This window comes from Scomber japonicus, chromosome 22 (assembly GCF_027409825.1).
Source record: "Scomber japonicus isolate fScoJap1 chromosome 22, fScoJap1.pri, whole genome shotgun sequence".
NCBI lineage: Eukaryota > Metazoa > Chordata > Actinopteri > Scombriformes > Scombridae > Scomber > Scomber japonicus.
In genome coordinates this window covers 19,141,314-19,157,405 of record NC_070599.1, presented here as the reverse complement: position 1 = coordinate 19,157,405, position 16,092 = coordinate 19,141,314, and the positions used below count along the sequence as shown (strand labels likewise).

General features: G+C 41.3%; 1 protein-coding gene across 1 annotated transcript in view; it reads right to left on the bottom strand.

The window, feature by feature from the left end:
- arhgef40 (Rho guanine nucleotide exchange factor (GEF) 40) overlaps nt 1-16,092 on the bottom strand; it is a 38,204-nt gene that overhangs the window by 7,644 nt on the left and 14,468 nt on the right. The window contains exons 6-21 of the mRNA XM_053343488.1: nt 15,746-15,984; nt 15,474-15,656; nt 14,707-14,821; nt 13,997-14,090; nt 13,765-13,851; nt 12,742-12,858; nt 11,562-11,660; nt 11,258-11,409; nt 9,737-9,875; nt 8,585-8,704; nt 7,078-7,269; nt 6,447-6,959; nt 4,958-5,391; nt 4,265-4,514; nt 2,820-2,909; nt 115-321 (exon numbers count right to left, since the gene is read on the bottom strand). Of these exons, the coding sequence (XP_053199463.1) occupies nt 115-321; nt 2,820-2,909; nt 4,265-4,514; nt 4,958-5,391; nt 6,447-6,959; nt 7,078-7,269; nt 8,585-8,704; nt 9,737-9,875; nt 11,258-11,409; nt 11,562-11,660; nt 12,742-12,858; nt 13,765-13,851; nt 13,997-14,090; nt 14,707-14,821; nt 15,474-15,656; nt 15,746-15,984 (3,031 nt within the window). The remainder of the gene's footprint in view (nt 1-114; nt 322-2,819; nt 2,910-4,264; nt 4,515-4,957; nt 5,392-6,446; nt 6,960-7,077; nt 7,270-8,584; nt 8,705-9,736; nt 9,876-11,257; nt 11,410-11,561; nt 11,661-12,741; nt 12,859-13,764; nt 13,852-13,996; nt 14,091-14,706; nt 14,822-15,473; nt 15,657-15,745; nt 15,985-16,092) is intronic.

Sequence of the window (16,092 nt, the reverse complement as noted above, 5' to 3'; positions counted from 1 at the left end):
AGATAAGACAAACTCTTCACAGCCTGACCTCGACAAGATGAGTTTTCTTCTAAGAAAAGAAAGTGGGACTTGATTGACAGTCGCAGAGTCATAAACTGGGACAGGCATTCTCACCGGACATCCTACGATGAGGTCACTGGCCCGGAGGTCCTCGCCGTGCCGCTGGGCGTGTCTCAGGATGGAGAGGGCGGAGTCGGAGGCAGGGTTGATCCCCCCGAGCTCCTCGAGGGCCTCGCAGTATTGGTCGAGTCTCTGAGTGGGAGCTTGAAGGCAGTGAGGGAAGGACAGAGGGGAGAGAGGGGAGGCCGCAGGGAGTTTGGACTGTGGGAGGAAGGAGAGGAGGGGGAGAGGAGAGAGGTTAGACCTGGTGAACTCCTCTGATGTCACCATGTCACATCGAGCCTTATGAAGAAGAAGACGCAGGAATACCTCGAGAGACTGTTAATGACAGGAGGGCCCTGTCTGAAATCATTCATGTGTGTTGTCTGCTTAGTTTATTCTTAGTATTATCATGCCTTATACAACTTACACTTCAATCAGGGGGATCAAACTCATCTTCATTCAAGGGCCACATACAGCCCAATTTGATCTTATGTGGGCCAGATCATTAAAATAAAGGGAAGGAAGGAAGGAAGGAGAGAAGGAGGGAAGGAGGAGAAGACAGGAAAGGAAGGAAGGAAGGAAAGATAGAAGGAAGGAAGGAAGGAAGGAGGGAAGGAGGGAAGGAGGAGAAGACAGGAAAGGAAGGAAGGAAGGAAAGATAGAAGGAAGGAAGGAAGGAAGGAAGGAAAGAAAGATAGATGGAAGGAAGGAAGGAAGGAAGGAAGGACTGAAAGACAGATGAAAGGAAGGAAAGATGAAAGAAAGGAAGAAAAAAGAAAGGACAGATGGAAGGAAATAAGGGTGGATGGAAAGATGGAAGGAAAAGAAGAAGGGAAGGAAAGTGGGCTGGATTGGACTCCTCGGTGGGCCGGTTCTGGCCCACGGGCCGCATGTTTGACACCCCTGACTTAAATTAACCAACAATGCAAACTAAACAATAGTGAACAATAGAAAGTTATGGATCAACGTTATTACATAAAAAATCCTGAGTAGTGTCCAAAATAAGTTTGAATTTTTCCATCTGACCCTAGGAAGTTAGTAGTGAACAGTGAACACATGAAAGGTTTAGATGGACGTATGTTTTGGAAACGTCTGTATTCAGTTTCCAACATAAGGAGGTCTTTTTCCAAATTGAATGTGTTTTTAATGTGCGCATGTGAGAGTCAGTTTTTCCATGTCAAATACATATTGTATCACGTAATAGTGAGTGCAAAGCTCTGAAAGCGAAAAAAAGATGTTCGACATGTAAAAACCCAAATTAATCATGAATATAAAAAGGAAACAAACTAAAGGGTGATAACACACCAAACACATCATATCTGAGCCGTATGAACAACATATCAGAGACAAAGCTGTGAATTCACACTGACTGTCTCTGTGAGGGGACTTTATTATTATATATATATATGTACTTATATTTAGTGTTTTAAAGCAGTATTTGTTGAATATTCATGTTAAATTATCAGATTTAAAAGATTAAGCTTATTATAGGCTCAGCTACTCTTTAGAGATACTATAAACATGCACAAATATATTCTTTTGATTATTCATTGACTGCTACAGGATATGTGTATGTTGATGCTTTTTTAAAATCTATTTTAGCTGAAGAGCTCTTTTGATGTGCTGCAATTACTGCATCACTTGAAACATGTTTAATCAGGAAAATTATTGTTTTGGTGATTAATCCTAAAATTTACAAGAGAGCCAAGCTTGATTTTACAGATATTATTGGTTTAAAAAAAAGAAGAAGATTTTTTTTCTTTTTTCTTTTTAAACTCTGTTTTTCATTCCCACTGATCACAGAGACTGTGTGAAAGTAGCTGCATTATATATTCATCACAGTAACACTCAGGCCAAAATCATCACCATACTCATGTAGCCTGAACACCAGCTTTCCATCCATCACCATCACCATAACCATAAACCCTCTCATAGCCATGATCCTCAATGTGTTCAAGCTTAACTTTAAATGGTTTATTTGACAGAGACAGATAGAGTCCATAGACAAACTGAGAAGAGCTATCTGGTACAAGCATCATCGTGTTGACAGCGGATGCTATAAACACTATGATGTGCTAATGGATGCTAATTTGAAGCTGCTGCAGGACGTGACACAAGCCCACGCTGCCTCCCTGTGGCGGTTTGGTTGAAATGCTCCTTTATGTGACACTTCACAACTTGAATGGAGCCTCAGAGATCTTAAGCACTGTGATCTCTCCTCGTAAAGTCCTCTTGGTAATCTCATGATGCTGTAGATGTATTAGTTTTTAGTTAATTGTAGCTTGTGAGCTCAAATTACTTTCCCCATAATCCGCCTTTAATTGTCTTTTCTAGTGTACATTAAACATGTAATTAGCTTTACTGTATACAGCTCGCTTTTTAATTGCTGCCACTGTTGGATAAAGCAACTTTAATTGGTTTGTGCTTGTGATGTGTTCTAAAATTACTTATAATGATATTTCTACACTGTGTTTTAAGGGATTTTCTTTAAAGAAAATAGGCAAATAAAAACTGTTATGAACCCTGAAACCTGTTTTATCTTTATAGATTCACGACTGTGTGATCATCAGTGAGAAAACTGGTTGCTTTCCTCTCATCGAAACTGTGATAAGTTCTTCACTAAGCAAAACAGGAAGACACAGCAGGTAAGACTGGTTATAATCTTCAGATGTGCATGGTTTCAGTTTAATCTGAGAGAAGTAACGAAGAGTTCTTACCTTAAAGAAGTCGGCAGCCTGCGTTACCAGTGGAGAGTCCAGTTCTGGTTTAGTCCTGATGTAGTGGGAATACTGCAGAAACTGCTCCCGCTGCATAGTGAGAAGAGACGTGGAACAGATGTATAAATTAGTGTTTTTATATAGAACCTGATCAATCCTCCAAATGGTAACTATTGAAAAAGGTGAATTTAATACAGTTTACTTACTATTTGGGCAAATTTGTAACATTTATATAAAAAGATGTCTGATACTGTACTACCTATTACACGTTAATGTACTACAAAAGTGACTCAACCCGTTCTAAATCATCTGCTGCACAATGACATGATTCATTTTATTTCTTAAGTACTTTCTAAGAGAGCATTCACACGAATTCTTGAGAAATTTGACTCACAACACGTCTTTATTTTAGTCTTTATGAGTCGCCAAACAATTGTGAATAAACCTGTTGTGCCAGGTATGTGAAAGTTCAAACACAGCTTGGCGTATAACTTAATGAAAACAGATTACACCTTAAAGTTACGACATATGAGTTCAAATTTATACCTCGCCCCCAAACAGGTGGAAGTCATTTCTTATCATTTGTTGAACTTGTCACAGCAGAAGATGGAAGAGATGAATGATAGAAGAGCCAGAGGACTTTTACGTTGGTGACTGACAATATTTTACAATTATGATGATACTGACATACATTATCAGTACTATGTATGACTGTGTAAACATGGATCATCTAATCTTTCATCACTTGCCCAAAATGTCAAACAATTGAAAGATGTCTTCAGTAAACCACGGTGATATTCACAAGGTCTGGTAAATCTACGGACCTGAACTTTTTTTTTTAACAACTTGGGTTTTATTGTTTTAGTTTCAGTCTTCTTTTCATGGTCATTTTTTTTTTTAAAGATTTTGTTGGCATAGACGCCTTCATTAAGCAGTAGACAGACAAGAAACATGGGGGGGGGCGGGGGGTTGACCTGCAGCAAAGGACCTCCGACCGGGATTTGACCTGGAGTCGGCTGCTTATATGGCATGCGCTCTAACCACTCGACCACCTGCGCGCCCTTCATGGTCATTTTTATGTGCAGTCAATTCAAGTCAAATAGGATCATACAATTAATTTTAGGTTCTTATTTTTAAACAATTGGTTTAAATAAATGGTTCTCAACCTGTGGGATCGAACACAAGATACCTTTAAGGGGTCACAATGTTATTTATGGGATAGGAAAGAAAGAAAACCATAATTTTGTGCATTTACTTTAGTTTTAACTCAAATATATAAGAATCCTTCAAATGAAATCATCTTAAAAGGATAAATCACAAACCCTAACCCTAACCCTAACAACGTAACAACATGTGACCTGTAATAGGTGTTGCAAGTAGACCCTGCTACTTGATTTGAATTAAATATAACAAGAAGAATTAAGTTTAGTTACTCCCAAACTTACATATTTACTGAAACAGTCCTGCTGCAGCAAGCTTTGCAAAAGAGCGCCCTCCATTGCCGGTAGGAGGTACTGCGAGTGAAAGGTGCTCAGGCTGGCCCAGTTGGGGAAGAGGGTGTCTGCCTTCCCCCTGATGGAGGCAGGGGTGTCTGAGAGCTCCAGTAAGGGAAGGTAGGTCTCCTCCACCCCCTTCAGGACAGTCACGTACTGCCTCTCAGAACTCAGCATCCTACACCAGAGCAGGTACAGCTTACTGCAGGACAGAAAAAGGGGTGCATGGCATGTCAAAAGGAGCAAGAGAACAGATGACTACATTTGCAAAAGAGAGACAAGTGTGGGATTTAGAGGAGCAGTGGGAGGGGTGGAAGTAAAGATAAACAAGTGAGATAGAAGCAAGCGATGTAGAGAGATCAAACAGTTGGTGATGATAAAATTATCTGAGATTGCATGCTGACTGATAAAATAGCTCTGAAACAGACTTCAGTTGTGTTTAAATTATCCCGAAAAGGATGAATTGCATCTCCCTTTCATCTCAGCGCAGCCTGCTCCTAATGTCACTTATGATGTTGGTCTTGTTTTGAAGCTCTCAGTCAACTCAAACCTTCTCTCGCTCACGCTGACATTTCAGCTAAAAGGGGGAAAAAAAGGAAAAATAGGAAAAAAAAAAAAAAAAAAAAATATGACAGAAACACTCACCTCTGAGCAGTGGATCCTGCCCTGTCTGTACCCGTTTCTCTCTCAGTCCTGCCCAGCAGTACGTGTTGCCGTGGCGACCCCGTGTGGTCCACCACTTCCTTACTGCTGACCTCAACCCCTCGGATCAACACCCCACTTCCTCCTCCTCCTCCTCCTCCTCCTCCCCCTCCTCCTGCTCCACCTCCTCCTCCTCCTGATCCTCCTCCTCCAGAACCCCATCCTGGGACAGCTGCAGCCATGCTGGTAGTAATAACCGGGTCAGCTGCCGCCCGTCGCCCCAGCCAGGACATGGGAGAGTTACGGCTCACCCCGCCCACTGGGGACTCCGCAGGTTTAGGGCTGGCCGTGCCTCTGCGGGGGGCCAGGAGAGCTTGGAGGTCGAAACTTGGGTGTCGCTTCCTGGGGGGCTTGGGAGGGAGCGGAGCATCTGGGGACTGTAAAGTGAGGGAGACGGTTATAAACATGACGTTGGCAATATGTTCCAGCTGTGACATGAGGACAAGTAGAAACAAACCAAAGCTGGAATATCAGAAAGTCAAATCTTTTACCCCTGACATGGTTCCTACTGGTGGTTTTATACCATTAATTACACCACTTTTTGCCTGAAGTTCTTCCAGGCAGCCCAAGGTTTCAATTTATTTCAGTACATTATGAAAATCAACTTCCAGAAATCTGTTTGAGATATTTGACAAAACAAATCTCAACTCCATTTACTCACTTATTCCTGACCTTTTGATCATATTACATGATCTACGTCAGCAGACGGACTTGGCTTAGCTGTCAGGGAACTGTAGATTTCCAGTTTAAGTGTAAGTGTAAGTTTCCATTATTCTGAGCACTTTTTGGACTTTCTTCTACTTCTGATGGAGACTGTTTTGCTGATGACGAACAAGCTCCAGAGCAAGCAAGTAAGTAGAACTTGAGTGTTTTGTCAACTTCTGTTTCCAAGGTCAAGAATGAGCTGTGGTGCATTTTGGGTACCTTTGTTTCTAATTATAGTTCTGTGGTTATTGTGGGATAATGCAGATGAGAGCAGGGGAGTGTTTTGAGAAACTCTCTAAGTTGATGCATTCAAGGACACTCTGACATTTGATAGTGGGTTGCATGGCAAATGGAAAATTACAAGTCCGACATGATACCAGACATCCAATCAAAAGACAAGCTGACCTATGAGCCAATATCCAAAAAAAGACTATACACTCCTCTGTAACCCCCCTGAGAGAATTTCTTTTATATGTTCTTTCATAAGATTTTCCACTGGCTTCTGTCTTCTACTGGTTAAATTTAAAACCACTGAATAACAAGATGAAATGTCAATTGGCAACCACAGTTTAAAATCAGATACTGTATATGAATCAGACCGTGTTGTAAATGTATTAAAAAGTCATTTCTTTTGCTGAAGTGTAAACATCCTTTTTTAAATGACATTTACTGTAAAATAAAATAGAACAGACTAAATTGGTAAGTAGTAAGCAATGCACCAACTCACGCTCTTCTTTGCTGGATTCAGAAGGTTCTGCAGGAACTTCCCTCCTCCAGCTCCTCCTGCTCCTCCCCCTGCTCCCTCTTTCTTATTCCCTTTCTCCTCTCCAATCTTCAGTGTGGAGCAGGTCTGCGGTCTGAACAGTGATGCCAAGGATCCCCAAGACTGTAGCCCCCCTTCTCCTCCTCCAGCTCCCAATCCCCAGTCTCCGTCTCCCTCTGGACCCATCAGGTCCCACAGGCTGCTAGCGGAGGGCGTCTTGGGTTTCCCCTGGCCTTGATTCTGGGTCCGTTCTGTCTGGAGGAACCTGGGTTTCACTTGTGCTACGGTCCGCTGGTAACGCTCTACTGTCTGAGTCCAAAGATCCAGGAGCGCCCCGCCGCCTAGCTCCATCGCTAATGACCGTGCATCCTGGAAACGGGACGGGGGGATGGGAGGGAGGGAGGCGAGGGGGCAGGTGGAAGAAGAGGAAGAGGGAGAGGAGGAAGTGGAGGAAACTGCGTCGCACCACTGGGTGGCCTGTACAGGAGATGGGAAAGAAAAAAATGACAGTTTTTTCCCTGTAGGAAGATTTTAAACTACTCATGTGTGTTCATATCTTCCTGTGACTAACAGATGCCTTCCTCTGCTGCTTTACCTCAGTCAGTGTAGACAGCAGCCTCTGGGTGTTGTCCAGGGTGGTCCAGCAGTCAGACAGACAGTGAGACATGTCTCTCAGCTTCTCCCTGACTGGAGGAAGTCGGATCTGGACATCGTTCAGGCCTGCCCAGTCCAGCTCGCACCAACCCTCCAAATCGCTGAGCACTGACAGAGTCTCGCTGTGCAGCTCCTAAAGAATTCAAGAAGAGCCACTGTTACCCTGATGTGTGAGCTGTACAGGCTTGACAAGATACACTTGAATGGAATAATCATAACAATGCCGCTGGGAGAGCTGTGACAGTAGCCTGTATCCACAACAATACGATGAATGTCCCACTGAACAACAAAATCTGGTCAAAAAACATCTGTTTACATTTTAAAGTGTAGTTACTGACTCCTCAAGTCTTTCAGTAAGTAATCGAGAGAAACATGCGTGGAGAAGGCTCTCGCAGGGATAATATGATTCATAATCATTGAGTTGAGATGACAAGAGGCATATTGTTTCAGTGGAAGACATTTAAGCCTTTTCCATACACATGTGCTGACTTGGCTTGACTCGGTTCGACTTGGCGCATCAGCTCAGCTCCGCTCATTTGCATCTCCATTACAACAGGGCTACCCGCTTCAAGGTGGGATGACGCACTTGTCTTTCGTGGAAAAGCAACAGACTGTATATATCACGGCTCTGACTAGTGGTCGGTTTGCGACTGTAAAACGGTGGATAAACATTACATTTCCTATGAATGCTTAACGTTAAAATCCTTCCATTAGGTTGTCAGTGGAAAGCTTTTAATATGAAGCAGCAGTAAGGAAAAGGAAATGTTTTCACCAGTAAGACGTTAACGTGTCTCGGAAAGCAATGAGGAAACCGTAAAATAAAGCATATCTGGAAGTATAAACAGAAACACGTAACAAAGATTCAGTTTCTACAAAAGTATGGAAAGCAGAGCGTACAGATGATTTTAAAAATGTCTTTCTCTCTTCTCTCCAGCACAGAAATGAGTGGTGGAGCCTCGCAACTCAGCTTATTTGAGAGGAAGAAGCAGGGAGAAAGGGGTTCATCATGGGTGGGCTGAAAATGGCAAGATGTCACTGCAACCTACTTGGAAACGGGCTGGATGCACTTTGGCCTGATGGTCTATCTCAGGCACAACTCAGCACAGTGAAAGTGGTAATGGAAACGCAAATCAACGCAGCACAGTTTTGCTCGATATGGCCAGAAGTGCCAATTGGAAAAAACCCAGATTAAATGACCTCCACTGTTTTTACAAGTGACAATTAGTGTAGTGTAAGTAGACATTTCCAGTGAAAATCATCATTCATACTGTACTAACGACTCTCCAATTATATTGAGTCAAGCACATTGAAATTGTATGTTCTAGTATGAGAATAACACAAAAAACTGATTATAAATACAGTAAAGCAGCATTTTTGTCATGAGTAGAAGCAAATCGATATGTGTAAAAATAAAATAAAATAAAAAAGCTATCACATGGAGCACTCACGTTAGCCGTTTCTCTGAACGTCTTGAACTTCTGCTGCTTGAGTGAGAGTCTACTGAGGGAGAGAGGGGGGTCTTTGTAGTCATCCAGCTGCGACTGGACTTGCTCAATCTCCGTATCACACTGAGCATTAAAAACAGGGAGAGAGAGAAAGTGGGGTGAGAGGAGGACACGAGAAATGTGAGTGTAAACTGCGTCGGTGTCTTGTGAGGAAGTAGAGTGATAATTATTCTCAGAAGAAACTTTATTTTGGAGAAAACACATAATTCACACAGACTCGCAAGACTAAACAGCAAAAACAGGGTGTTTCCATCTGTTGGGAACAGTGAAGTGTGAGTCAGAGCAGTGAAAGCTACTTTTGGATACTGAACCTGGACACTAAAAATCAGTTTTCAAATCGGCGATGATAATTAATTAACAGAACTAAGACCAACTATAGTTCTTAACCCTCCTGTTGTCCTCAGATCAAGGAAGGACAGGAGTAAGGAGGAAAAGAGGAAGGAAGGAAGGAAGGAAGGAAGGAAGGAAGGGAGGAAGGAGGGAGGAAGGAAGGAAGGAAGGAAGGAAGGAAGGAAGGAAAAAAACGAGTAAGACGAAAAGAGGAAGGAATTTAGGAGAGAAGGAAGGAAGGAAGGAAGGAAAGGAGTAAGGGGGGAGGAAGGAAGGAAAGAAGTAAGGATGAAAAGAGGAAGGAATTTAGGAGAGAAGGAAGGAAAGAAAGAAGGAAGGAAAGAAAGAAAGGAGGAAGGAGGAAGGAAGGAAAGAAAGAAAGGAGTAAGGAAGGAAGGAAGGAATGAAGGAAGCAAGGAAGGATGGAAGGAGGAGGAAGCAAAGAAAGAGGGAAGGAGGGGAAGAAGGAAGGACAAATTAAAGAAAGAGGGAAGAAGGAAAGAAGGAACAGTCAAAAGAGATGGGGTCAATTTGACCCGGGAGGACAACAGGAGGGTTAAACTGGCTAAACATGACCAACAGCTTTGTCTTTATTTATCACATTTCCTCTAGAATTAGTTTTTGATCATATGTGAGGTGAAAAACAATCTCTATGATGCATCAGAGGCTGCTTCATAAGTTTGTTCACAAGACTCAGGAAAGCCAAGAGAGTGTTCCAGCTGTGTGTAACGAGAATAAAACCTGTCTTCTTCCTTCCTCACTCACCTTTTCCAGTTTGTACACAAGCCTGGCTAGTCGTCCAAGTGCCTCCAGGTCACGACCTCTCTGATTGGACACTCGGACGAGCCGGTGGAGGGCATCGTCCACGCTGTCGTAGAGTTTAGAGGTCGCAGTGAGAGCAGCCCTGAGGAAACACAAGTCACATGACCATTGACCGGTTAATAACAGAAGAACAGGAGTGACAAGCTGCTTCTTTTCTTGTATTTTGTAAAATCCTGGGCCCAAAATCACTCACTCACTTTGACTTTGTAGGAAAGATGTAATTATGAAAAACAAAAAAAAACCTCACAGGCCATCTGTCTGGTAGAAAAGGAAACACATCAGTCTATACTTGGATTTGGCCTCATTCTTGTATAGACTTTGCCAAAACTCATTACTGGATAAGAAGAACAGCCACAAATACAACAATCTTTAGATCATCTATGCTGTAGTTGGGCACAAACAAACAAGCTGTATTGCTCTGTCCTCCATTTGATGTTCCCTCTCTCCTCCAGCTGGTTTTCATTTTTTGGGGCTGAAAACAACTTTTTCTCTGGATGAGGAGTATTTTTAACGTATAACTAACTCATTTTGACAAAATAATCCCACAATCATGCATTATACAAGACATGGGAAAGGCTCGTGGCATGCAGATCCCTTTTCTGCCCCCTGGGACCAAGCTGCTTGTGTAAAGTGGTTTCTGCATGTGTGAGTGTTTGCCCAATTAAAATTGTTGTGTATATCATGAGTTCTTTAAAATAGTCCAACTTCAATAGGTCTATGTGATGCATATTTCAGCGGTATGCAGTCTCATTAGCATCACAACAAGAAGAAGCCTATTATTATCCAAATATATGCAAATTCACATTGCTACTGTACGGTGTGAGTGAAGTAGTCCTGAAATAGTCTCCAGGATGATGTTAATTATATATCATACATAACAATAGAGTGTTTTATCTGAAGAGTGCTTCACCGATTTATCATTGCACTCACAATGGACAGTTTAAAATATATTCCAATAATATATTATTTTTTTTATTCCATACATTCTTCGTCCTTGTCAAAACCTGGCGCCTACATTACCAACAATGCAACATGACACGATTCACACAACTGTACAGATTCAGGTGTGCTGTGTTTGCTAATGTGGCTTCAAGCTGCTAACCTTGAGCAGGGATGAGGAGAGGGCTGCAGAGTAACTCTACAACACCCTTTTTAAAAAATATGAATAAATTGTATATTTAAATTTTAATATTAGTATTTAAATGTTAATAATATTGACCAATACCTTCCATGTGCTGTGTAAACATTCACTGGTTGTAACTGTCATGCTAGTATCATGCTACATGTAGGAAGCTACTTCTGTGTGACAGTTATGATGCATTCACATGTTTGGTGCAATGTGGGAATTTATAATGCTGATTACTGACTACAAGCATCAGGTTTGAGAATTAAAAAGATGACAATAATAGGTACCACAAGAACCATAAAAGTTGTAGCACAGCGTAAAAATGTGACCCACAATACCTGCAGTCCGGCGACTTCTGTGCCAGTCCAGTTGTGCTATTGGTTAATCCTGCCAGCCAAGCCCCGCCCCTTTGCTGCAGCTCAGTTAAACGCTGGTCGGCCAGGACGCTCGCCATGAGCTGCCTGTGTCTGTCAATGCTCAGAGGAACAGCCTGAGAGAGGAAGGACATGCATATTAATGTGTCTGTGGAGGCATTTTAAAGCCGTCATACATAAATTACCAAAGCACACTCATTGATATGATGCATTGACACAAAAAAGGGTAAAAAGTCTTGACATATGAGACTAGGTATTATATCTGTACCTTTATGTTGTCTGGCATTGGCTCAGTGTCCATTGACTGCAGTGTGTCTCCTAAGAGCGAGACAGCGCTCTCACAACGCTCCGTCAGACTCTCCAGGCTCTGAAGAGAAGAAAAAAGAGAGGAATCAGTGATTTTTTGAGATCTTTACATCTTTCGTCAAATTAATTCATCATAACTAAAAGGAAATTGCTTGAAATCCTTTCTTTACTTGATGTTTTTTTGACATCCATGAGAGAGGTCAAAGAAAGTACTGAGGACAGGAAAATGTTTTGATCTGTTTGGATAAAGTAATGTAAACTGTCTGGGGGGAAAAAGCCATTAAGAGTCGATCTTCTTGGACCTTCTTTCCTTGATTTATCCTCCACACCCAGTTCATCACGAGTTTCTGAAATCACAGGCTAGACAGTCGTTTATTCCTGGCAGCATCCTCTTATCTCTCCTCCCTTCTCTCTAAACCCTTCTCCTCTTTCACTTTTTGTTTTTTCACAGTTTACAGCAAGGTACAAAAAAAAACCTCAACAAGAAACAAACCTTACTTCAAAATGAATGGCCTATCTGTTAGGGACCATGATCAGTACTCAGTGTATTTTACTTTAGTGTTACCTTTGTTGTGTTTACTCTGCTACTCAGTCCACATTATTATATTTAATGACCAAAACAAGAAAGCAGTCATCATGGTAAGAGACATGTGAAATCTACTCCTTAACCTCAGCCTGTAATTAACATTTAGAAGAAACTTTCATCTTTCATCGTCAGTCAGTACAAGAACTACTTGTGCTACAGCTGAGAAATGCAACAGATGATGGATTTTCACACTGAAATTAATACTGAATCAGTTCTCCCACCATGACATATTGGTATCTACTCTTGAGACCAAAGTGTATATACAATAACCAAACCATTAACTCCTCTGTGAGAGAATGTAATTCATACAAGTGACGTGAACCTGAATAATTCTGCAAAAGCATAGATATCACTTGATCTTAAGTGCCTGAAGTGATCATTTCCTGCTCAATTTCCTCAAGACCAATCTAATTCACGCTCAGGTCAGTACATCTGGCAGCGTCAGTTTCTGTAAATCTGCCACTGAAAAGAAAAATGTAGTCGGCATAAAAGAAGAGAGGAAAAGAATATGGAGAATATGTTTATATCATGAAGAAATAAAACATCAGTCTCTCACCAATCTAAAAGATAGCCAGTCTGAGTGACAGTGGTTGAAGTCTCCATCCATCTCTTTGGGCAGCTGTTGTTTGTCTACATGCTGCTGGAGGACTGTTGTTCCTCGCACCATGTGGACCTAGACAACACAGGACAGGATGAGACAAATTAAGGACACATTGCGACAGAGTTAGGGTCTTTTTTTTAATGAGGCATGAGCTTAAGATATTAAGGGTATAATACTGTAGCCCTGAGCATACCTTAGCTAAGCAGTGGTTTTGTAGCATTTACTGTAGACTTTAAAAACCAATAATATTTTACAATGACAGCTAAAAACCTTTGTTCCTAAATGGTTTTTGTTGGCATTTTTGTTGGCATGTTCTCCTATTAAACTCAGATCACCTGCATTTGTTAACTTATTAACAGGAATAGAAACACTTACTACTAAGTACAAAACCAACCCCAAGAATGTAAGATGTAGAGCCAACATCTGTTTTTTTTCTTTCTAACACTGTTAATATCTTTTGGGCGGGATTTCCCTTTAACATGGAAGGTTTTTAACGCAAATACAAACCACATGGCCAGAAGAATTTTCTCATGCGTGTGTGAAAGAAGGAAAGAAAGAAACATTTTGTTAAACAATGAAAGACAATGAGCTGAATTACTAGAGAAATCTCAGTTATTTGCAAACTCGAGATCATCCAAATGTATTTAAATCAGCCTTATTTATATTCAAGCACCAGGAGAATATTTGCTACAACAAAGAGCTACAGACATCCGTCAAAATCCAGCAAGGAACAGAAACAAAGCATGATTTATAAAATGTTCCCCTTGTATATTTTGCATTTTAAACCTTATAGGAGAGCAGTTATCCCTGTTGTTATGATAAAAGGAGTTTCAGCAACTTTCATTTGTTTTTCATAATGTTTCCACACACTGTGTTTTAACATTTACATTTTGCAACTATCTGAACTAAAAGGAATAAAATGCTGTGTGTGTCTTTGTTGGACCATAAAGTGTAAACATGTGATTTTTATGAAGTCACCTCTGCTCCTTCTAGATTATGAGAAGGGCACTCCTGCTGCTCCTCCACCAAAACCAGAACAGATCCAAGACTGTCAGGAACCAGCACCTAGAACACACATGAAGACACACATAAAGACACACACACACGCACACAGTAACACATGTGCTTGAGCTACATCTGCAGGCAACTTAAATCAAACGAGCAAAGGTTTAGCACATTTGACTAAACAATGATTTTTTTTCTGTCTCACCTGGAACAATTTAAGTGCAGAGAAGGAGAGAGTGGAGGGTGGAGAGCGTCTGCAGTCCATTAACACCGTGAGACCTTTTTCTTTGGCTGCAGGCCTGATGAGGATGGATGGAGAGAAGCGGATGTAGGGGTTAAAACAGGGGCAAACAGAAGTTAGAAGAGAAGAGTTGTGCTCTGGAATGAGACTTATGTGATCCGAAAAATAACTGCACTGTAAATGCCTCCAAAATTATATAATTAATTTAAAACTATTTATAGTACGTTTTAAAGGATGGCTGCAGTCCTGTAATTTCTTCCCAAACCTGTTATGGACGTTTTGTTCTGACTTGCTATGAGCCTGAGGTAAACTGGAAATCTTAAGAGATGTTTCTTAGACTTTGACTAAGTTTGTTATGGTTTTCACAGCTTTCTGGCACATGTTCTGTTTGTGTAGCCCCACCTTTTGCTATATTTGGCAAACTCAGCAAAAAGCAAGTCAAATCAAATGCAGCACATTTGACTAAGCAGGTTTCTAAAACAGTGGGGTAACAATAAAAAAATTACTCAAGTCAAAGTAGACCTGCAGCTGAATCAGAGACAACAGAGATTTTATATTACTGAAGGGGGTAGTGGGCAATGAAATATTATCCCAAAGGAATTACTAAAACTATCAAACCACTGACAATGTATCTCTGAAGCAAATTCTTTGATTGGAACCAAATGCAGTCTTACCGTGTGATCCTGTAGTAGCAGGCCAGGACCCGAGCAATTTCCTCCTCACAGAAACCTTCGTCTGATCCATCTGTCTCTGTGACAACCAAAGCACGTCCCAACCTGTCCACTGTACCTGTGGTTGGTAAACATAAAGAATTCTGAGATGAGGCCAAGAGAAAGTTGCTGCATGCCGAGACTGATTAGACATTATATTAGTTAATTTGTTTTATAAATCCTATAAGCTCAATGGAATCATCCACTTTGGTTTGGGATAACAATGTTTTTTGGAATTACAATCCCATAATACTTTAGGGGAAGTTTAATGCTAGCATTAAGTCAGCAAGTTAGCTGTGGGCTACACCTTGAGCCCTGTTATTTTGTTGCCTATTTCTCAAATTTGCACCATGAAAAGTAAGGTTGAATTATTTACACTGTTGCAATGGATGTACAGATAAAAACTATTGGATTACTTTGAAAGTTGTGAAAAGGTGATAATTGTAAGGCATGATCTTGTTGTAGGTTGTAAGGAGTTTCTTTTCCCTTTAATTTCTAACAAGATTTATGGACATTTTGTGATGCTAAAGAAGAAAACAGGGGTGTGATTTTTGATCAGGCGCTAAGGGTTAAAGAGCTATTGGCCCACTTACTGTACGTAGGTGAACAGGCCTTCAGCAGCAAAGAAATCAACAAAGTCACACATTTACAAGACTAACTGCAAAGGCTCTCCATATACTCGAGAGTTTTTAGGCTGACTAGCATGACAATGAGGCCTGTAAAATACTTGCCTGTCAACTTCAGCTTCCCTGACTGGAGAAGCGCAGTGTCCAGTTCTCTCAGCAGAGGAGGGTCTTTAGGTGTAACGCCATTTAGTTGGTCAGGACATACCTCTGCTGTCCCTGACTCCTCATTTGAGTGGTTAAATAAGGATGTGCCTGATTGACCATTACAAGCAGATTCAGCTTTTGTCTCTGTAAAGAGATACAAAGGTTAAATACAATATTCTAAAAGGTATTTTAGGACATGATGTTCATGCATTAAATTTCAGCTTTCCTCCCACCTGCACTGCTTTTCTTTGAGTTGTCTGTCCCCTCATTCGTCGATGTGCATTCTCCATCAAGTTTATATGCCTGTTCTTCTGTCTCTGATTGTTTTTCTTCTGTGATTGGGAGTTGTGTTGAGGCAGAGCCTGTGGTGGGACTTGGTTGAGGAGCTTTACCCTGCAGTTTTAAGACCCTTTGGTTTGCACGGCCACCAGACCTAGCCCTCCCTTTGGCCCCCCTTCCCTTCCTCTTCCTCCTTAAGACAAAGCACAGGAAGGTTTTAATGAAGTACAAAATATAGTTAATAACTATGCTGTTCAGACAGAGTGTGTTCTTCAGTGTGTGTCTTTCATCATTGACTACA